This window comes from Stenella coeruleoalba (assembly GCF_951394435.1).
Source record: "Stenella coeruleoalba genome assembly, chromosome: 18".
Taxonomy (NCBI): Eukaryota; Metazoa; Chordata; class Mammalia; order Artiodactyla; family Delphinidae; genus Stenella; species Stenella coeruleoalba.
Window position 1 is genome coordinate 75,862,818 of NC_137164.1, and position 23,124 is coordinate 75,885,941.

Genomic DNA, 23,124 nt, shown 5'->3' on the forward strand with positions numbered 1-23,124 from the left:
AAAGAGATCAAAATATGCTTTTTATAATTAACAGTTAAGTTAGCCCAAAGTGAAGGAAAAAATGACTCCTAGACTATTTACTTTGTTAAAACACACACAAAATGTTCAGATCTTGCTGGGTGATATATAAAGTTCTGAAAAACGTACTGAATAAAGGTGACTTTTAATCTAGATCTGAACAATAACAAGTTTAAAAGATGCACAAGAGAAAACATGAGGAAAAGCAGCAACTTCAACAAATGCAGAAGGCAGCACATTACCAGGTGGAGACAAGGGGCACATGGAGGTCAGAGCCCCAGGGTCCACCCCTGCTCTCACACTTCCTAACATGTGACCTCCCTCAAGAACTAACGTGTTACCTATCCTCAAGAACTGGGGAGCCTTCACCACACTTTCCACCTCAGGGACTGGGGTAAGCAGCACTTTATGGGAGCTATTTCATAAAATTGTGAAGATTCAAAAAGATGGATACTATTATCCCCACCTCAAAGATGAAGAAACCAGGACTCAAAGTAATAAAGTGGGGGACTTCCCTGGTGGTCCAGTGAGTAAGACTCCGCACTCCCAATGCAGGGGGCCCGGCTTCGATCCCTGGTCCGGGAACTAGATCCCACATGCATGCCGCAACGAAGAAGTCCGCATGTTGCAACTAAAAAAGATCTCACGTGCCGCAACAAAGACCCGGCGCAGCCAAAATAAATAAATGAATAATAAATACATATTTTTTAAAAAACAAAGTAATAAAGTGGCCTGTCCAAAGCTGGGAAGTAAATAAGCGATGGGGGCCAGAAATAACTCCTGACCAGCTGATTCAAGGGCCCTTGGAAAGGCTTCATCTCACTACCCAACAAGAAGCATCTCATTCCAAAACAGGTCCTTCTTCACTGCTCCTCACTGCCTCCCTGACCTTCCTCACCTGTGAAATGGGACCAAGCGAGACTGTGACATGTATGCTTCCCACGATACCTGCAATACAGTAATTATTCAGCATTCTCAAGTTGCCACTTGAGGGATGGCAAAAACATGCAAAGGCTTTTTCTTTCCAAAATAAATGGTCCCTAAAAGTGTGAAAATTCAACCTCAGGACACTCACCAAGCATGACCCAGGTGTGCGTGATCGTAGACAGTTGGTCCACAGCTATACCTAGGAACAGAGTTAAAATCCACCATGTGAAACATATTTGCAAGAAAAGGCACCCCACTCTCATTTATGATCATCATATAATCATGCCTTTTTTGAAAAGTAACCACTTTGGGAGAATGCATAGCCGGGGCTGTATTACACCTGAATCGCTAAACGCACAGCCGAAACTGTGAATCACTATGACTTTAAACATGCTTTTATCACTTATTAAATGCTTCCACCTGAGAACCCAATCCCGCTTTCCATGCAGAGGCCCCGCCTCCGAATACGCTGGGTCCACAGCCCTTCCCGCCCTACCTCCCGCAGCACCCCACCCCACCCCCAATCCCCGAGGGCTACCAGGAGGCGGTGTCCGCGCTGCTCACGATCAAGGGGTCTTTCCTCCTGGTGAGGCTGTTGTACACCGTAACGCCCGTGTCGTAGCCCGCAGGCTGCAGCCAGCCCTGCCCGCGCGCCCCCGACGCCGCCCGCCCCGGCCGCGGCCCCGGCCCCAGGCCCAGCGCGGCCCGGAAGAGCGAAGAACCCACGGGAACCCCGCTCGTCCGCAGCATGGCCGCCCCGCGAGCCGGGCGCAGATACTCGCCAGCCTCACCCACTCCGGGAGGGGCCACCACGCCCCGCCCACACGGAAGGGGCCCGGTCACGCCCCGCCTACCCCGGAAGAGGCGGTCGGAAGGAGGCCGCCCCGCCTCCCTCGGGCTGTCCGGAGCCCGCTGCGGCGCAGGGGGAGGGGCAGTGCCTCAGGGTGGGGGAGGGGAGCGGCAGGCTAGGGTGGTGTCCTCGCTCCTGGCCGCGCGCGGGCCGAGGCGTTCCGCCCTTCTCAGCGCGGGACTGAGCAGAGCCGGTGCAACTCGGGCCTGGGGACGGGCCCACGCGCGGTCGGGCCCGGTTCACGGGGCGGGCACCAGCTGCCGGCTCCTCACCTGCTGGCGAAGCACGTCTGCACCCCAGCGCAGCACACAGAGCACGTCTGCACCCCAGCGCACACACTCTGTCTCCGCATGAAACAGCGAAGCTAGGACACCACCCATTCATCAAGTACGCGTAGTAGGAAATGTCTGCCTGAGATTCATTTTAAGATTAAAAGTTATGTCATCTCGTCTCTTGAGAACAAAAACATTCTGAATTGCGGTTTCAACGGGACTTTTTAAAGGTGGATTCTCTTTAAGTTACTTTCAAATTACCTCGACAAATGTGTCCCTATTGATATCTTCCAAAACCGTGTCAAAAAAGGAAAGAACGAAAGGATGAAAGAATGAAAGAGAGAGAAAGGAAGGAAGAAAGAAAAAGAAGGAAAGAAAAAGAAAGAGAAAAAGAAAGGAAAGGAAAAAAGAAAAAAAAATCCCCTTTGCTTTTGCAGTCCTCAAAACAGCACATAAGTTCCCCAGTTCTTTCTTGGGCTTGTTTTGGTCGTTCTATAGAAAGGCAAGTGCTTAACTAGAGACAAACAATTATCTTCCTAGAGCACTTAAACTTTTCCCCAAGATCCCTGGAGTCCAGCTCTGCAGCTAAACGGTAGTCTAACGTGAATTGTGTTCTAAGGCATGCATGACGCTAAAATGTTAGAATCTGTCGTTCAGAATTAGGAGACCTCCACATCAGTGCTAAGCACACACTCCCCAAATACTCACAGTTCTGCTGGTGCATTACCCAATCCCTGAGTACTTTAGATTGCAAGTTCTTTTGAACACTCTCACTGTACCCACCAACAAATTCAGAAAAGGATTGCAGAATCAATCTCTGATGAAATCCACCTGTTGTGCAGGTGTGAGAACATCTGAGCAGTAAAACATCTGATAGAGAAAGCTCTGACCCAGATATTAGATATGCCAGTAAAATAAGAAAATGAACAAAAGGCTTGACTGCAATCTGTGAGAATATGCGGAATTCAAGGAAAAAGCTAGAAGTTTTGAAAACAGATTTAGTAAGACAACACCAAACCCCGCACATGAATCTGGATAGCTGGCATGTTTTAATTGGCCATAGGACATCATGATTTTAAACTAACAGTGGTATCTTGTCCTCTGGAAATTGGTCCCGTAAGGTGCTCAGCCCTTGGCAGGCAGCAATGCTACCTTAAGTCTTCTGGGAATCTTCAAACAGTGATAAACATACCCATTATTTAATGATGCTTAAAAGCATGACTCCTCTTGCAGGTTCAATATTAAAGTGACTGGGAAGATATATTAGCACATACACCAAAAGAGTGCGTGAGCGTTGAGGTGACCCCGCCCAGTCTAGGTCAGAGCAAAGTATATTAAAATTAATGATTCCAAAATATCACGAATGCCATTTCTTAGTCCTTCATGACAACAGCAAAAAAAAAATGTAGTTCTCAGCATTACATTTTCTTTCAAAGCAAAATTTGTAAATCGAGAGTAGATAAGATAGCACATATTGTTTAGGGCAATTCAAGTTTGAGATGAATGTGTTAGGATTTATATTTTAAGCACCTCAAAACATAAAGAATTGTATGTTCATCTCTTTTACTCCCATAGGTTTCAGCATCTCCAGTGAAACTAGAAATATAACCTTAGAAAAGAGAATTTAATAACTATTTATGAAACACACTCCAAAGAACAAAATTGAAACAACCAAAATTCTTCAATCTATCCTCAAAATTAAACACTTTTCTTTAGTGGCATATCTAAAATGCGTGGTCACAGTCATGCCTTAGCTATTGGTCGTCTAACCTTATCCAGAAAACGGTAAAGTCATTGGCATACACTTTAAGAACTTTGTAAAGCTAATCAAATATTTTCGGACTTTTTAGCCCAAGGGATAAATTAAATGTCTTATAGACATTTTTCACCACTGCATTCCTACTGCATAGAACAGCAGCTAGCACATGCTAGGTGCTTATTAAATATTTCTTGTTGAATGAATAAGTTTTTTTGTTTAACGTGTCTGTGAAGTCCATGAAAACATGAAGAATCATTATTGGGATGACATCGTGATTAAAAAACAAACAAGAAAACTCCGGCTTGCTTATCACTGGAAGGGGTAAATTGTTTCTCACCTTTATTCTTAAATCAAGATAAACACTACTCATTTTAGAGCCGATGAAGGCAAGGATTAAAAGAACCTATCTCTTTCTTGCAACTGTACTTTAAAATTACTTATATGTTTTTTTCTTATTCAACGTTTACTCTCTATCCCATATAATGTCTCCGTTTCCACATAACGTCATAGTATTAAAGTCTTTTGTGCAGGCTAGTGGCCAGTAAATGAAACTTAACTCATCATTTGCTTTAAACTGGGCCAAAACTGGGAAAATGCGAATCGCTAAGTAAAATAACCATTTTCCTGAATATCGAAGTGAACGTTCTCCTGATGTGAGGGTGGGTTTAGGGGGCTGAGAGTAAAGATCAAACCCGTTTACTTCAAAGTATAAGTATTATTCGTCGTTTATCACCGCATCAACGATCCAATGTGAACAACTCATTTCGAAAGACAAACAGCTCCATTTAGTCTCGTCTGCGCCCCGCAAATCGCTGGAATGAGCACCGCTGCAGATAGTTACCTATTTTATAAACACTGGATTGGTCTGCAATGCTACTGGGTTACAAAGAGTAACTTAAAACTTCCCGGCGGTCGTGGTTGTCACAACACTGCTCCGGAGACTCGGAGCTCCAACCAGAACGTGCCGAACCTCAGAGCATCGCTCCCCGACCAAATGGAGCGTCCGCGGGGCAGCAGGGCACCCGGGAGCGAGGCCGAAACGCCCCATCCACGAGCCGAAGGGCGCGGCGCCGCCCAGGCGCGGAGCTGGTAGGGACGTCCGGAGGCTGCGGCCGAGCTACCTGACAGGGTTAGAGACCGCGACAGGACACCCGCCCCTCGGAAGAGGAGACGGCCAAACAGCTGAGCACAGCCGAAGCGGCCGAGCGCGCCAAGCCGGGAACACCAGCCGTGTCGCAGGCCTGGGCCCAGAGGACAAAAGCCGGAGCCGTGGCCACGCCCGTGGGCGGGGCCTCTGCCGGAAGGGGCGGGTCTGAGCGCGGGCCCGTCGTCTAGGCAACGGGGCTCTTCCGAAAGTCCTAATCGAGGAGTTTAGGGCGGGGAGAGGAGCCATGGGGGGAGGGGAGGGGCCGAGCCAGCACAGGGAGAGACCCCCCCCAGGAGCCCGGCAAGTGGAAGCCTGCCCCGCCCCGCTTTGGGTGGTCTTTCGAAATGGGGGCGCGGACTTAAAGAACGGATTCCAGGACACAGGCGGGAAGGAGTCGGGGTGGCGCGCCCTCTGCGGGGGCCCGGCGTGGGGAACGACTCCCCTCTCGAGCCCCTTTGTCACCAAGCCGCCCAACACTGGGCTCCGGCCGGCAACACAAAGGGAGGGCGGTGAGGACTGCGCAAGCGCGGGAGCCGCCGAGGCTGCTGGGAGTGGTGGTCCGACTGCCGAATGGTAGGTCTCCCGCGCGGGCAGGCTGCTGCCTGGGCCGCACCATTGCGCATGCGCCATCGCTTCCGGCCTGCTCGGCCAGCCCTGTCCCTCCGCCCCCTGGAGGACGCGGGTTTCTAGTAGTAAGAGCCCGGGAGGAGGTATCCGTGCTCGCCCCGCCTTCTCTTCGTCCTGATTGGACTACTGAGAGAGAGCGGCAATTCGATTGGCTGTCGAGTTTGCCAGTCTGTTCCGAGCCTTACTTATTTCCCGCTGCGAGGCGGGTTTCAGAGAGTGAGGGGCTGAGCGTGGGGTGGGAGGTGGCAACCTGGGCTTGCGATGGTGCCACTGCCGGGTCGGTTCCGGCCAGGTCTTGGGCGGGGCTACCTGCTGCCCCGCGTCCCCCCGTGGGCGTGCAGTGGCGCCCGACGCGCTCCGCCTGCAAGTGCGAAACTCCTAGTAAAGTTTGCGCCTCGCCCGCTGCCCCTTGCCCTCGCGACCCCCGCCCGGGCAAAAGTGACAGACAAACCCATATCCCCGGGCGGCGGGGCTGGTGAGGGGCATGAATGCGGTGGGGGCGGGGCCCACGGGAGAGGGGGGGCGGAGGGGCCGGGGCGCATGCGCGGTGCTGGGGGCCGAATGTTTCCCAAGTGTTTGAAACTGGTATTTGGGTTTTCCACGTTGGACAAGTGCGGCGCGGCGGGCGGCGCGCGCCCCTTCCCGCGCTCGCTCGGCCCCGGCCCCGGCCCCTGCGCCGGGGTGCGCGCCCGCACGCCCGCCTGCGCCCGCCCCGCGCCTGAGGCCGCCGAGCGCCGGTCCGGCCCGCCAGGCGCCGGCCCCCGGGCCCAGGCAGCGCGGCTCGCAGATGTAGCGGCGCGGGGCCGGCCGGAGGGGGGGGCGACGGCGGGCGGGAGCCTTGCATTTTGCAGCGCTGGGCTCCGAGGGGGCGGGGGCCGGAGGAAGCGGAAAGCCGCGCGGAGTCGCCGGGGACCTCGGTGAACCATGTTGAGCCCTGCCAACGGGGAGCAGATCCACCTGGTGAACTATGTGGAGGACTACCTGGACTCCATCGAGTCTCTGCCTTTCGATCTGCAGAGAAACGTCTCTCTGATGCGGGAGATCGACGCGAAATACCAAGGTACGGCGGGATGGATGGGCGGGGGCGGCTGCTCCATCCCCACCGGTCGCGGCGCGCCGCGGGGCTGCGGGCCGTCCTGCTCCCCTCCTGGAGAGCCGCGAGCCCGCGGCGGGGCCCTTGCTGGCAGAAACAAAAGGTCTGGAGCGTCTTTGATTTGCCAAGGTCCTTGTGCGCGAAGCCCGGACACGGAGGAGGAAGGAGGAACGAGAGGTCTCAACGCCAGGCTGCGCGAGCAAAGCGCTCTTTGTAGTGAAGTGACGAGGCGGGGTGCTGCGGGGGAGGGGGCGCAGGGGGCGCAGGCTACAGCGCCGAGGGAGGGATGTGCCGCGGTCGCTAGGCTGAGGGGCGCAGGGACGGGGCTGCGCGCAGGGCTGCTAGGAGGGCGCTGCGGACGAGGGGTCCCCCGGCCCTGCTCGCTATCCCCGGAACCACCTTCACCCAGTCCCGAATCTGAGTGTTACATAAAGTCCGGGGTCCGTACCTCGCGTGGTGTAGCCCCAGTCGCCCCCGCCCAGCCCCCGGTCCTGGACACCGAGTGAGGGCCGACTTGAGAGGGGCGACGCGGCCGGGTGTAGTTCGCGGAGGGCCAGGGCTTTATTCCGTGTGTGCAGTGGGGAAGGGGAGGGCAGGGAAGGGAGGATGGGGCGAAGAAGTCGCCCATCTGTGCTGCGCTCGGGGGGCGCAGGCAAGTATTGTCGGCTTGGAGAGGAACATGGCAGGGGAGAGGACCTGTGGGTCGTTCTCTGCAGCCCCGGCTGCCCAGACTGCCGGAGAGAGACGGAGGGTTCGGGTCCGCTGGGAATTGCTGGCTGTTGGGGAAACTTTCCTGCCTGGTCAGGCACGGCATTGGGGTCTGTATTTGGAACGTGGATAGTCACTCGGAGTTTACCCATGTTTACAGGACTGCGCAGCAGGCAAACGGAAGAGTGGGGGGAGGTGGGAAGCCAGGAAGCGCCCCACAGCACCCCAAAAACTCCTGAGGGGAAGGCGCCCCTGCGCGCTCTGGGGAAGGCTCGGCTTCGCAGCGACTTTTATAGGAGCCTTATTAGCATATTGCGAACGTTCCGCCTCGGCCTCCTGTAATTGGCCGTGGCATCTCCCATGGAATGTCCTTATCAGTCCGCTACTGAACCATTGGTTGCTGGGCCGGATGAGGGCGGGCCTTGCGCAGTGACTGGCACGGGTCTCTGTTTCCGCTGCTTTCTTTTTTCTCTTTGGTAGAGGGGCGGGGAGGAGGGAGGAGGTCGAGTTGATTTGAATGTCTTCGGGTCTCTTGGCCTCCGCCGTCGCATTGGCCATTGGTGTAGCTAGGGCGGGCTGTGTTCTCTGGTCCTGCGTTGTGATTGGTGCCTCGCCTGGCCTCCGCCCTCCGGCCCGGCGATCCCCATAGGCAGTGGTTCCAGGGGCGGGGCGCGCCGCCGGCTGATCACCTCCCCATTGGCGGGGATCGGCTTGGCCCCGCCCCCACGGACGTGATGCTGGTCACTTCAGTCGCGGAGCAATGGCGGCGCCCGGGGGACAGGGCGAGGCCGGCAATCCTTGCTGCCGGGGCTGCCGAGGGCGCAGTCGGGCCTCCAGCCCGGGCCCCGAAGACCCGCGGGTGCGGCTGCGTGGAGCGGGGGCAGCGTGAGTGTCCCGGGCCTGGTGGGTCGGTGACCGAGGACAGGGAGAGCCGGGCGGCCCCCGAGGGGGTCCCGTGTGCGCTGAGCTCGGAGGCGGCTCGGGTGGTGGAATGACTAAAGCGGAGAGTTAACGGGTTTCCCAGTCTTTGAGGAATTCGTCGTGACCGGCACTGTTCCTTAGCATTTCTAGGAAATCGCAAGGAGACGAAGAAGTTCATACTGAAAATTTTCAAGCGTCCACGTCAGTGTACCGTTGAGGTTGCTTTCTTACAGCTTTCCTTACTGTCTGACACCCTGTTTTACCGATTCAGAGCCGGAGTGTCTTCCGTCGAGTTAATACACGCTCAGTGCGTACTTGGCTCCTTCGGAGAAAATCGGTCCCACCCGCACGCTACCCGGCTCACGTGGAAGCCAGTGCCCTGAGTGAGCTGCAGAGCCTTAACATCCGTCATGGTAATAGTCGTAACTCATTTGGTTGGGACTTAGTACTGAGTGTTGAGATACGCAGCACAGTCTAATCTAAAAATTAAGGCTTTATTTTTAAAAGAACTCCTAGGTTGCAAGTCAAACTTTGGTTAACAGTATTTGCATAGTAAACATCAACTGGACATTAATTCATAAGGATGGATCGTAATTAGTTTACCAATGATATTTGAGGTTATTTTGAATTTAAAATATTTTTCAGCTACTTTTAAAGTATTATTTTTTAAATGCCCACGCACCAAGGAAGGCTTCATAAAGAACTTCAGCGCAATCCCTGTGTAAAACAAAAAAAACATTTCTAATAATTGGACAGATCAGTTTAAATTTGGCTGCAGTCTCACTTAATCCTTAGATTCTTTCCATGGTACCATTGCTTTCCTATAGTGACAGTATGGAGCATTTTTAGAAAAAAGGGTCAGCAGCGGTTGGAGCTGATGAAGCTGAAGAAGCCAGGTGTGCTGACAGGATGCCGCCCTAGTTAGCACAGGGGTTCCTGTTTACAGATGTTTGTACTTCAGTGGCTTTGTTGATAAGAATGCTTCGCTTGGGGCATCGAAGAAATGTATGCTGTTGTGTAGGTAAAAGAATTATTTCTTGGTAATTTTGTAATGGGGTGTTTGTTTTTTCCCCACAGCGGGGCTTCACGTGTCTGTAAGCTTGCTTGTGATGTAAAAGAAGCTGTGTGCTATGAAATTTTAAATTAGCAATATGATGGAATTGTTCTCTTTTCTATGAAATGGTAATTGTCTTTAGAAACTTGGTTACTAATTAAACCAAGTGATATGGTTTTGTAATGTGTAATCACTTAAAAAGTAAATGGCAGAAACTCATATTTTAGCACCTGTGAAATAGAACTTGGATAAGTTGAGTAGAGCTGTTTATTTTCAGGAATAATTACTCCAAGAGCCCATGAGACTATGGCATTCCTCCTTTCTGGTTGCAGACAGTCTGCATTGTTCCTCTAAGAAATGTCTTCAGCGCTATCTTCAGTTGAAGAATGTATCCTGGAAAATAATATGTGCTTAAATAGTGTTCACCTAAGTTCATATGTTTGCTCTAGTGTGAGGTTTATGCCCTATAACTAATTGGATATAAGATCTGGAAGGGGTTATGTCACATTTTATACTCGTCCCACCCATATCCTCCCACAGCTTCCGAGTTGGGAGAGTTGAATTGCCTTATTTTAAGAGACTACAAAAGGTTTTCAGGAGAAAAATCTGATACTATTTAATTTAATGGTTACTGTTTAGGGAAAATAACTCTGGGAATTTCTATCTGTGTATTTAAGTAGATTCTTGGGAAGAATATTTACTTTCCTTATTTCAATCAGATTATCTAAAATCTGTTGTCTTTTATAGATATAGATGTTATTGTTTTAAGTAGTAAGTAAAATCTGCAACGTTTGTTTTAAAGCAAGGCTGGGTCGCCTGGCTTATTGTGACAAACCATTCTTGTTTTCAGTAATACACGGTAATGCAGAGATATTCCTGTATGTGCTGGGATGGAATGATGTGACCAATAAACTGAGGCCCTGGGTCACTATGTAGTATTTATGTACGTTCTCTAATTTAATCCGGTATTCTAGATGTCGGTGCATTAAAATAGCTAAAATAACAACCTTTCAATTATTACAAAAATATTTGAATAAAAACAATGGAAATTTAGGACATAAGCATTAATTTTATAGAAAATAAAGGTTTGGACCTCAGCACTTCACCTAAACTTGAACTTTCCCTGTAGCTGCCTGTCCAAGGAGTTTTCATTACCCAGTCTCTGAATGCACACAGAGTCCCTTGGGGAGCTTTGAGGGGCACTTTGATAAATAGGAACTGTGTTGATGTTTGTATTTAGTTCTAGAGATTTTTTTCACCAGGAAAAAAAAAAAAAAGCCTGCCAGAGAGGCCTACAGGTTACAAGTTTTCGTGCTAGGAAGCCTTGCTTTGATCCTTTTTGTCCCTTAACAGTTACTTTTTTTGTAGATTAGAGAACCGAAAGCCTTGGCAGGGTTTACAGTGAGGGTGTAACGCTAATTTTTTCCTTTGCAGAAATCCTGAAGGAACTGGATGAGTATTACGAGAAGTTCAAGCGGGAGACGGACGGCACCCAGAGGAGGAGAGTGCTGCACTGCATTCAGAGGGCCCTGATTCGGAGCCAGGAGCTGGGCGACGAGAAGATCCAGATCGTGAGTCAGATGGTGGAGCTGGTGGAGAACCGGGCCAGGCAGGTGGACAGTCACGTGGAACTCTTTGAGGCACATCAAGAGGTCAGTGACACCACTGGCCACAGCAAAGCTGGCCAGGATAAGTCAAAAACTGAGACAGTCGCGCAGGCAGAAAAGCCTAACAGCAAGCGGTCCCGGCGACAGCGCAACAACGAGAATCGGGAAAACGCAGCTAATAATCACGACCATGATGACATCACCTCCGGAACGCCTAAGGAGAAGAAGGCGAAGGCCTCCAAGAAGAAGAAACGCTCCAAGGCCAAAGCCGAGAGGGAAGCATCCCCTGCAGACCTTCCCATTGACCCGAACGAGCCCACGTACTGTCTGTGCAATCAGGTCTCCTATGGAGAGATGATCGGCTGTGACAATGACGAGTGCCCCATCGAGTGGTTCCACTTCTCCTGCGTGGGGCTGAACCATAAACCCAAGGGCAAGTGGTACTGCCCCAAATGTCGAGGGGAGAACGAGAAGACCATGGACAAGGCCCTGGAGAAGTCCAAAAAGGAGCGGGCCTACAACAGGTAGTGGCGGGCCTGGCTGGACCGAGGCGAGCAGGGCGAGCCGCGTATTTATTGCATCGCCATCTGGACGGGCGCAGGGACTGCACGTGTAGCCTTCTGAAGACTGTTGGAAGAGGAGCTGTTCCTCTCGTGGGATGACCGGGGTTCTCTTTGCTTTTCCGTTGGTGCACATGTGTAACGAGAGAGTGGTCTGTGGATCAGCATTTTAGAAACTGCAAATATAGGTTTGAATTAAACACTCGAGTGGGTCTCTGGTTTCTGTTGTTTTTGTTGGCAGTCGGGGATGACTTGGAAGCAACCAAACACATTAAATGTGGAAAGAAGAGATTTCATTTAGCTACTATTTTATTTTTTAAAAAATGTTATTACTTCACAAACAGATTTTTAAAAAGTTAGCCGAGTTGCTGAAAATATAGCCCATAGCAAATTTGTTTTGTGCTCTAATAGTGTATATCCATGTAACAGTTCAATAGAAAGGTTTAAAGTTTGAAAATCATTTTTTTAAAAAGCTAAATGGTTACATTTTACCTGACAAACGTTTTATATACTGGCCTGTTCCCCAAATGGCCATTTTTAATGGTTGGGTACATTTTTTTATTAAACCAAACAGGAGTGGTCCAGTCCTGGAGCTTCAGATCACGCTTTTGCTATCAACAAATACTAGCGTGGCTGTCTTTAACTTACATAAGGTGTGCAACTGTGCATTTTCAAGTGAACTTGCACTCGCTGCATTATAGTCAGAGTGCAGCCAGATGCCATGGTGTGCATGAGAGCCGTACAGACTTGACATCAAGAAATAAATGCAACTTGGCCAGTTTGTTCGTCTACCAGTATATTTAATCTTGACATAAGTAAGTGTTAAATTTTTGTCTTAAACGTGTCACCAGCAGCTTAGACAAAGCCTTAAGCAGATTTTGTATTATTGTTCTCGCTTAATAATGAAGTAGAAGTTATCTAATTGCCGGCAAAAAATAAGTGTTAAAACAGAGCATATGTTTAGAGCAGGGGTGGGGGTTACTGCCCACAGACCAAATACAGCCCACCACCTGCTTTTGTATGGTGTGTGAGCCAGGAAGGATCTTAACATTGTTAAATGGTTAAAAAAAAAAAATCAACATGAGAATCCAATTTCGTGACATGAAAATTATATGAAATTCAAGTTTTAGTGTCCGTAAATAAAGTTTATTGACACAGCCAGGCTCATTCACTAGCGCATTGTGTGTGGCCGCTTTGGTACAGCGTCAGAGTTGAGTGGTTGGGACACAAGCCCATACAACCCACAAAGCTGAAATTATCTACTTTCTGGCCCAGTCAAAGAACTGTGCTGACCTCTGATTGAGACTGACTTGTTGCATGGTAATCGGTGCCCTCCACCGCCCACATATTGAAAGGGTCAATGGAATTTTTCTTTCTAAGCGATATATGGTTCACTTTAACCCTGTATTGGAGAGAACAGTTTCTCTCCGTAGTCTGCTGAGTCCCTGAAGCTACCACAAGGAAGAATCGAGGAACCACTGTAGCATCTGAGCACGTGTATGGCATGTGTTTATTACACGTAAAGCCATAAGTTTTCTGATTGTTGACTTCGTTTGGTAAGCAATTAATGAGAACTTTTTTTATGCCAGACATAACTCCCTAACTTTTACATTGAATTTCCAGTACAGAGGGCTGTTTGGTAGAGAAATGCACGTTGTAGTTGATCACACGTTAAAATGTGAACTGTTTGCCTATCAATACCTACAAATGGGCATTTGCTTTCCAGCAAAACTCCCAAACGTTTAAGAATCTTAAGTGTTTAAATTTGATACGCTTTACCTAGACAAATAAAAATTAGGAAGTTTACTAGATGAAAATAACTAAAATAGTCAATGACAGTCCAATGGCGAGAAGAGCAGTTTAAACGAATCTTTGTTTGTATAAATCGACTATATTGAAAACAATTCTATTTGCTAGTTTTCCACTTCTATTTTAATTAGAGCTAATGATGACAGTTAAGTTATGGAAGTGAAAATTGAAGAGAACATATTTGCTAATACTGGGTTTCTTCACGTTTATTCAGTTTCAGTGTAGACAGCTCTACTGGAGAGAGACAGGCACAGGGGCCAAACCTTGCTATGTCCGACCTCCATCTTTGTCCCTTAGGGCTTAGGTCTTGAATAAATTGCCTAACTCGTGATCATGGTTCTTCACTTTTAAAATACAGTTCACCCTTGATCAGCATAGGTTTGAAGTGCATGGGCCTACTTACACGCGGGTTCTTTTCAAAAGTAAACACTACAGTACTGCACGATCTGCATTTGGTTGAATCCGTGGACTCTGAACCCCAGATACAGAGGAACTGCAGGGACGGAGGGCCAACTCTAATTTATACTCGGATTTTCCACTGCCCTGGGGTCAGCACTCAACCTCCATGGTGTTCAAGAATCAACTGTATGTTTCATTTAGGGTGGTTCCGAGAACTAAATGAGGTGAAGTGAGACACTGGCATAGCGTTAATCTAAAGCTGGGTCTTTTTTCCCTACCTTTGATGAAGTTTCCAGTAAGGACAAGTGGCTAGCCATGTTTTCTTTTTAAAATGTGTAGTGTTACAGAGGCAGAGTTTGTTAGATTTAGCTGTCTTTCAAATCACTTTGATTAATTCCAGTGGACACTGGATAAAAAGTCACAGATAAGTGCTTAGAACCTTATCACCAGGTAAGTGATAAGATAAAGCAGAAAGATCCAGGTAACCCTCGGGGAGTGCCGAAAATGGGATTGAATTCTTTTTGTATTTATTTAGGTTAGTGAAAAGCTATCTAATGTAGAACAGTTGCTTTTGTTTATTTGCTTTTTGTATTTTTTGATTTCAACATTTTTATGGAGGTATAATCGACATAACATTAAATGTTATGTTTCAGGTGTGCAACCTAGTGATTGGATATTTGTATATATTGCAAAATGATCACCACTAAGTCTAGTTGACATCTGTCACCACACAGTTATAATTTTTTTTAATCTTGTGATAAGGACTTTTTAAGATTTACTTTCTTAACTTTCAAATATGCAATACAGTATTATTAACTATAGTCACCATGCTGTACATTAGATCCCATGAGTTATTTGTAACTGGAAGTGTGTACTTTTTGACCCTCTTCACCCATTTCATGCACCCACCACCTCTGCTAACCACCAGTTGCTTATGTTTAATATCCAAGTTATTACAGTCCAGATAAAGGGTCTAAAATGTTTCCATTAGAGCATACTTTATTTTAAACTGGGACAAGGCAACTCGGTTCACTCAACCACTGCATATCAGGCAGCCATGGCATGGTGTACCTGGGGCACGGGGTGCTCAGAGGAGGGTACCTTCAGGGTCCTGAGAAGGAATACCACAGTGACAGGACCCACGGGCCGCCCACAGAGACGTGCCTTCCAGCGACTTGGACGTTGTGGTGTGGTCTCGGTACCCAATACCATCTGTGGGTGCAATTGCTGAAGTAATAAAGCATTTACCAAAACAAAATCCATTGTGTTATTACTATATACTTCTTTTTTCTTTATTTTACTTTTTACTTATTTAGAAAGAATAGGTATTTACTTGAAATATCTTTCTGTACCTCATGCTCATATAGTGTTCCAGGTCACATGTATTAAGGTATTAAACCTTTCACTGAGCAAATTATGAACTTTCTGTCTGTGCACTTTTAAAGACGTAATGTGCTTCTGCAGGAGGGTCTGGCCCTTCGCCATCGTTCTGTCTAAAGTAATTTATGACTCTTAGCAATCGCTGGCATGTATAGAAAAAGATTTTATGGAAATTGTCTCCCTCTCTGTTGTAGCCTGTGACCCATTCCTCTTTCGTCTTGGTTCCGGTGCTTTTAGGCAGTCTGGGAGGTAGACTTCTGGATTCGTTTAATCTGGAGAAATTGCTCCTCAACTGCAGCTCTTCTTGACGCACGTGTGTCCTCATCACCCTCATTCTACGCGAGTGTGGAGGCTCCGGAAGGTAACTGTGGTAAATGGTGTGTCGTGACTCAAAATAGCCTCGGGAGGTTTTTATGAGGGGGTTTGTTTCAGAATATTTAACATGCAGTTGTTTTCCTCACAAACCAGACAGGAGCGTGCTGTGTCCCCTGGCCCCCGAAAAAGGAAGACAACGTGTTTTGACTGAAACAAAACAAAGCATTAGGTCACTTTTCTTTCCCTGCCTCAAATTCTTTGTATTATCTGATTTTGTTCCAAAAAACAGGGTTGATACTTTCTCAGTTTAAAACCCTTACTTGAGAAGAAGTCACTGCAAACTGAGTAACAGGTTAAATCTTGATTTGAACCATTTAATACTTCGTTAAACCTGAGTGTTCCTATTAACCAATAAAACGCTTTTGTTTGAGCAGGTCCACTTTAAATAAAGTGAGTCAGCACTGCTGACAAATTAACAGCCACCAGTCCCCGCCTGCCACGTGCTAGCACTGTGGTAGGTATTTGTGTACTTAGGTTCAACCTTTATAACAACCCTGCCTCGAAAGTAAGGATGCTAAGACTCAGGTGAGGGGACCTGATTCTCACAGGCCTCTTGTCCCTCACTGGGCTGCAAAGCCTCTGTCCTCTTACCACCATCCTGCACCAGAAGGCCCGCCTGCAGTCAGGACCTGGCACCGTTGGCCCATACTAACTGATGCCGCAGTGATCTTGCCTCTGTCCTCGCTGCCCTGGGCTATAGAGAATTACCTTCCACCTATGACTGAGAAAACTGAAGAAGACGGGAGAAACTTGCCGGGCTCGGGATTAGAGCTGAAATAGGAGCCCAGGGTGCAGGGTAGAAAGCCTGGGGTCTGCACTGCTGGGCTTTTACCTGAATTAGCAAGCGTAGCATCGGCACCTGCCTTTCCTCCAGTGAAGCAGTGCGAGGTCCTAGCGCATTTCCTATCTGGCCCCATAGTAAATTTCAAGCAATTTTCCAGAGGCAGAGTGCTATCCAGGCCTCAGCATGAGATGTGACGTCGGACGGTTTAATCGGGACTAGTTGACCTCATACAGTCGGACCTCGGAGTCCTTGCTTTCTCAGCCCTGTGTCCTCATAGACAAAATAAGGCCAGCGACAATGCACGTCTATCCCACGGCAGGAGGATCGGCCTAGCCAAGGTGTGCAAGTAACTTACAAATGCTAAACACCACGCCAATAAGGACTGGAGCAATACTTTTGGTCAATTGTTGATTATTCTAGTTAACAGATGTATTCTGAGAAATGAAACTGAGATTCCTTACAGCTGGAGAGAAACAGTCAAGTCCAGCCTTAGAATAAGGCGTGCACTTCCTCTTTGCTCCTGCCTGAGTAAGTCTGCAGCTGCTTTTCTATAAATGATTGTTTCTCTTTGTAGAACACAGAAGTAAGGAGAGAAATAGAGTTTTTATTTTCAGCAGCTATGAAAGCCCAGTCAACTTCTTGCTGACTCACCTCTTGGTTGAATTTGAGTGTAGAGAGAAGAGTAGTCCTTTCTGTGTGTAGGTGAGGAAACTGAGGCCCAGAATGATAAAGTCACTCAGCAAGTCAGCGGCGGGGCTTTTGGACCAGATCTGAGTGTTGTGACTCCAGGGCAGCCCATCGCACTGAACCACGCCGTTGCACGTGTGGCCTGGTCTCAGACACTCTTCATGGGAAGCCATCAGCCTTCAATGAACACGTGTTGAGTAAATAACGAATCCAAGAACTGACATAGAAAAACAAGACTTTTTCTTCTCTAAGTTCTAAATGTTCTATAATCACACCTAAAATGGAATTTCAGTTGGTTTGTGTGAAGGAAAGACTTTTAGGACAAATGTATAAGCCATTAGAAATGCAATGTTTCTAAGTGATTGATATTTGAGAAATTGAATTTGGTTAGATTTTGATTACCCAATGCACTGAATACTTTCTATTATAAAATTTCATAAAAACAAATGTCAATAATTGTTCCTAGGGTTTATTAGCAATTTATCCATTTACAAAGATGCTTAGAAATGGTTTGCTGTCTCCCAAATTTTATTTTGCACAACAAATTGCTTGATAAATACTTAAATTTCCTCTGTGTTTGTATTTAAGCATCTTTTGGTTGCCAGTAGCAGTATTGACTATGCCTTAAGCAAAGACGGAAGAGAGAAGGGATGGCTCAGAAAATCCAGGAGTCAGAGCAGCAATGAGGGCAGGCAGCATGGCTTTCTCTCTGCAACACACATGTGACTTGAGAAACAGTTTGGCCCAGGTAGAGACAGATCCACTTGGCATCAACTATGGCCAACGGGGCAGATGGTGTGCTAGACTGGGAGCTACTGCAAGTCTGGCTCTGACATTCAGGTACTATGTTTAGAGTAAACCTTCCCTTTTTAAAATTCTTCTTGCCCTGATGGATGCCATGTTTAAAATGGATAATTATACTGCCACCATGGCAACCAGAGTGGATCTGGTTTCATTCTTTCCCCAAGAGTTGGGACGTGCTCAGCAAATGGAAATTATCATTTTTATCTTAAGGTAAGTAAAAATTAGGTGGTGCTGAGGGTTATAATTATTCCATGGTCAATATACACGATTTTCAAAATATTTTTGGTTCCTTGAATCATAGATCTACTCCATAAACATGAAAAATCCAAAGTTGACTAACAGTGAAATACTTTCAGGGCACAAAGAGCTGCCCTAAAATATCGCTCAGTTGAAGGTAGGGATACGCCAGGATGAACTTCACAGCTCATCATTCAATGAGAAAGGCTATAGTAGTGAGCATTTCACTTTGCAAATTTTGAGGCCTTATTTCTAGACTCAAGAACATTAACAAAAGTGAAAACTAGATTGAGCTGCACAAGGGAAGATTAAGAAAAGAATGTGTGAGGACAACTGTGAAATAGTTGGAGGGTTATTCCATATTATACTATAGTTCAAAAATGATCTTTCAGGTCAATGTAAAGAAAGGACACACTATTACCATTTTTATTAAGCCCTGACAGGACATATTGGTGTGATGCAAATCTTAGGTGAAGTTATAATTCCTGCCACTGAGTTTGCGGTGCAACCTAATTTTTGGAAAATATGACAACTGAATAGACCACAGAAGAACAAATCTGATAATACTAGCAAAAACCTGAAGTGACAGCGTCACTGTAGTTACTGGGGCTACTGCCTTGAGGAAGCAAAATATACGGACAGATTTACTCACCTTATTGCCTCTTTTATTCCTATGAGGTTCCTTTGTAGTCTGACTCTTAATGTCAATTTTATTTATATTTTCTAATATCCCACACAGGAAAGCAGCTAGTGAGGGATACTTCTGGCCTTACTGGTAAAGTCACAGCACTGAAGCGTGCATGGGATAGAAGACTGTTGCATCACCAAGGGCGGACGTTCCCCTCGTTGGTGGGGCGACTTGGAATTTTTGACAATGGAAGGTGTCAGGCCAACATTCCTTAAGTGCAGAAAAAGCAGAAGGTCAGCCCGAGAAATAAAAATGTGGACGATAAAAATCAAATATCTGTGAGAGCCACGAAGAGCTTCTGATCAATATGATCAAACACTAAAAAACTGCAGGAAATGTGCAGGACGGAAAAAGGTTTATTACATCCTTAAGAGCAAACACAAGAAAGGAAATTCCCCACGTGCCAAAGCAAAGGAAGTCAGAGTCAGGACAGTAAGCAGCTGCTGAATAGATGGGCAGGTGACAGAGGCCTGGCCAGGTGAAATGCCCTACCTGCTGGCCGTAGTGATGAAGGTAAGAAAGGGCAGGTACCCCAAGCCTATCACTCGCATCTTTCCTGGAACTTTCTTCTGGAGCTACCAGCACAATTACTTTTTCTCCTTCCATTGGAGCAGCTAACCTGTGAGGATTTAGGTCTGGGGCTTCCGAGGTGGCCTTGCCCATCACATGGAGAAAGTCTGCCTGGAAAATGAGAGAAATATAGTGCCCCCATGGCAGCATTTCAACCTCCGAAGCCACACGAACCCCTGGGACGGCCAGTTACGTGAGTCAATAAAATCCTTTTCTTCTTAAGCCGGTTCAAGATGGGTTTGTATACTAACCAAATCTACTACGACCTCCACTTCCCAGTCTACTGACCTCCCCAGGGTAACAGCTGTCAACTGTTGGGGTATCTGTCTTTACAGATCTTTTTCTTAGAAATTATACACACTCCTCTACAGTGGTTTTAACACCACAGATTTCACACTCCTCCCATCAAAGATGCGGTCTGGTTTCCCTTCCCCGGTCTCGGGATGAGCCTTCCCATCTGCCCTCACGAGGAGAGTGAAGCAGACATGGTGCCGTGAGATTTCAAGGCTGGGATGGGCTACCAGGCGTGTGAGCGAGAACCTGCAGACAATTCCAGCCCAGCCCCCCACCCCATGCCGAGTGAGCAGAGATGAGCTCTCCCCACCAGCCCTGCCCAAGTCACAGATTCCTGAGCAAGTACACTTGGGGGTGGATTGTTACACGGCAGCAGGTAGGCAGAACAATGCCTAGGCAAAGATACAGTTTTGCTTTGCTTTGTTTTTTACATAAATGGGATCATATCCTATGTATTGATCTCCAAATAGCTCATTTTCTTCCTATGTAACACTTTGCCCTGGAGCTCTTTCCCGGTCAACACATGGAGATTAATTGAGTATAATTAACTATTGCAAATAATGATGTCCTATGGATATGCCATAATTTATTTAAACACTCCTCTAACGACCAGCATTTAGATTGTTTCAACTTTTTCTTTTGAAAATCACGCTAAGATGAATGTTTGTGTTGATCTTGTCATGCACGTACATGTGTCTTTCTCTATGAGAGATACATAGAAATGAGATTTTTAGCAGAGAAGATTTTACACTTTATCTTTCTACTGAATTGTAAAAAAAAAAAAAAAAAATGCTGTGCCCTTTTATATCTCCGGCAGCAGTATAAGAGAATACTTACTTCCTCTTGCCTTTAGTGCCGTTGGATAGTAAACAAATAAAGGTTTTCTCATTTTGAGAAAAAAATATAATTACACATGGTTATATCTGAAATACTTAGAATATTACATATTTTATACCTATTATATAATACATACATTTTATATATGTGTATTTAAATATAATTTGCACTTTCTTTATTTCTAGTTATTTTCTGCAACTCTTCAGGTGTATATTGGCCATTTGTATTTATTTGAAGATTATTCATTTTCCTATTGCTTCCTTATGTACAGATATTTTTCTCCCATTCTGTTACCGTTATTTTATATTTGTTTATGTCATCTTCTGTCATAGGAACCTTTACATTTTGAGATCACCTCTGAACTTTTGTCTTTATACGGTACATTTTGCTTAAGAAAGTCTTTTCCACCCTAAGATTATATAAAATATTCTCCTATATTCTTTACATTTAAAACAATGTCTGCTTTATCCATCTGGAATTTATTGTGGTGTTTAGGGTAGGGAGTTAATTGAAATTCCATGTGGTGTGGGAGAATACAGGCCCTGAGGCAGAAGGACCCGGCCTCGGGCTCTGGTACTTAAGAGCTGTGTGACCTGCGAGCACTTTCTTCATCTCTCTGAGGCTCAATTTCTTTCATTTGTAAAATGAGTAATAATACGTGTCCCTCAAAGTGTTAATGTGAAGTTCAAATGAGATAATATATAAAAGTGCCTAGAACTTAAACTTAATGTGTATATTAACTCTCACCAAATATTTCCCCAAAGGGATGGTCAATTGTCCCAACCCAATACTGGATAATCCGTTACCTTCTCACTCATATGGAAAGTCAACTCTATTATATACTCATTTTTATATATACATGGATGTCTCCATTACTTTCCACTGATTCATTTATTTATTCCTGCAAAAACAGACAAACAAAAACTTCACTTTGTGGTATTTTTTTTACATTTAATAGGACAAACGTTCTATTTGCTTCCATTAACTATTATAGATTAATTTGGAGAATACCTGTGTATTTGCTATTTGAATCTTCTTGTGCAGGTATATGGTATATTTCCATTTACTCATGAGATCTATCTTAGCCTTCTGTGAAGTTTTACCATTTTCTTCATAGTGCTTATTGGTATTTTGTATTTTAGTTTCTACCTTACATGGACCAATTTTTCATGACTTTGCCATATTGGCCATTATTTGCAGTTAATTTCTGTATGTCGATCCTTCATCTGGCCACCTCGCCCGCTGACATTTCTCTTTCAGTGAAAGAGAAATTCATTTCTCAGGTGTCAGTTGGCTGGGATTTTCTAGCGGTGCCTGGAGCACCTCCGTGCTGGCGGCTGCATTCCTGCTCAGAGCCTGCTTTTCTTTCCTTCACCAGAGTCCTGTTCTGGTTCTCGCGGAAATGCTTGGAGTGTTTCACCATTATTCTGATGTTGACAGAGATTCCTAGTGAATACCGTTTGTCAGATATTCTGACAAGTTACTCCCATGATTTCTGTTTCCAGAAATTAGTGTTGAATTTTGTTCGATGTTTTTTTCAGTGAGGTTGGGGGTGGGAGCAGCTACATGTGGATCTTCTCCTTTTTTAAAAATTTAGTGAATTTTCTAATTTTGAAAAATCTTGGCATTGTTGGAGTAAACGCTTCATAGACACGATAGATTGATCCTTTTAATGCACTTCTGTGTTTGATTTGATAATATTTTAGTATTTTTATGTCTCTGAGATGAAACTTTTTATTTAAGCTGTCCCATTTTGTTTTGATGTTAGGATTACATTAGCCTTATAGAATGAGTTTAGAAGGTTTGCCTCTTTTTTTATGCTCTGGAAACATTTATATATCACAGGAATTATTTGTTCCTTAAAGGTTTGTTGGGAATAACTAGGCAAACCATCATCTTAGCAGGTCCTTTCCAATCCCTTCTAATCAGGGTCTCTGCTTCTTCTTGACAACATTTTACCATTTCATATTTTCTATATTTTATATTGCCTTTTTCATTAAAATAATTGTTTCATCTAGGTTTTCAAGTTTATGACATACGGTTGAAGATATTACTTGTTATCTCCTTGATGACTACGGTTATGGGACCCTCTCCTTTCTAGTGTTATTTATTGTATATTGTCTCTTGTTTCTTAAATTGGGTTGTCAAATATTAGTCTATTTAACTGGTCTTTTCAAAATGCATGTGTCTTGTTTTATTGATCAAATCTGTTATTATTTTCATTTTATTGATTTCTTCCATTATCAATATAACTTTCTTCTTTCTTTGAGTTCATTGTATTGTTTTTTCACATTATTTATTTATTTGTTCATTTTCCCTCCTGCCTTATGGAGGCTTATAACTGACAAATAAAATTGTATGTGTTTTAAAGTGTACAACCTGACAGTTTGGCATATTCATACTTTGTGACGTGAGTACCCACGATCAGGCTAATTAACAACTCCATCACCTCACATTGTTTCCTTTGTGTGTGGTAAGAATGCTTAATACCTACTCTCTAAGCAAACTAACACAACACTGTTTAATCAACTGTACTCCAACATAAAATAAAAATTTAAAAATCTGCTAAGCAATTTCAAGGATACAATACAGTATGAACTATAATCACTGTGTTGTCATTAGATCCCCAGAACTTATTCATCTTATAACTGAAGGCTTGTGCCCTTTGACCAGCATCTGCCCACCTCCCCAACTCCGAACCCCTGGTAGCCATCATT

General features: G+C 45.8%; 2 protein-coding genes across 9 annotated transcripts in view; one reads left to right on the top strand and one right to left on the bottom strand.

Annotated features, from left to right (window-relative positions):
• The window catches only part of CARS2 (cysteinyl-tRNA synthetase 2, mitochondrial), a 38,916-nt gene extending 33,994 nt beyond the window's left edge, over positions 1 to 4,922 (bottom strand). For 3 of the 4 annotated variants that reach the window (XM_079902693.1, XM_079902692.1, XM_079902694.1), the window contains exons 1-2: positions 1,484 to 2,881; positions 1,094 to 1,144 (exon numbers count right to left, since the gene is read on the bottom strand). In XM_079902693.1, the coding sequence (XP_079758819.1) occupies positions 1,094 to 1,144; positions 1,484 to 1,695 (263 nt within the window). In that variant the 5' untranslated portion in view covers positions 1,696 to 2,881. Of the gene's footprint in view, positions 1 to 1,093; positions 1,145 to 1,483; positions 2,882 to 4,667 lie in introns of those variants that run through there. The other variant, XM_079902695.1, reaches the window with a different exon arrangement.
• Positions 4,923 to 6,205: 1,283 nt separating this feature from the next.
• Positions 6,206 to 12,928, top strand: ING1 (inhibitor of growth family member 1). 5 transcript variants are annotated; one of them, XM_079903260.1, is made up of 4 exons: positions 6,577 to 6,660; positions 8,594 to 8,735; positions 9,150 to 9,343; positions 10,811 to 12,928. In XM_079903260.1, the coding sequence occupies exons 3-4, from the start codon at positions 9,301 to 9,303 to the stop codon at positions 11,509 to 11,511; spliced, it is 744 nt and encodes a 247-aa protein (XP_079759386.1). In that variant the 5' UTR covers positions 6,577 to 6,660; positions 8,594 to 8,735; positions 9,150 to 9,300; the 3' UTR covers positions 11,512 to 12,928. The 5 variants fall into 5 exon arrangements, with proteins under 5 accessions (XP_079759384.1, XP_079759386.1, XP_079759383.1 ...); XM_079903261.1 differs by lacking the exons at positions 6,577 to 6,660; positions 9,150 to 9,343 and adding an exon at positions 8,169 to 8,286; XM_079903259.1 differs by lacking the exon at positions 6,577 to 6,660 and having other exon boundaries at positions 8,183 to 8,735.
• The last annotated feature ends 10,196 nt before the right edge of the window (positions 12,929 to 23,124 follow it).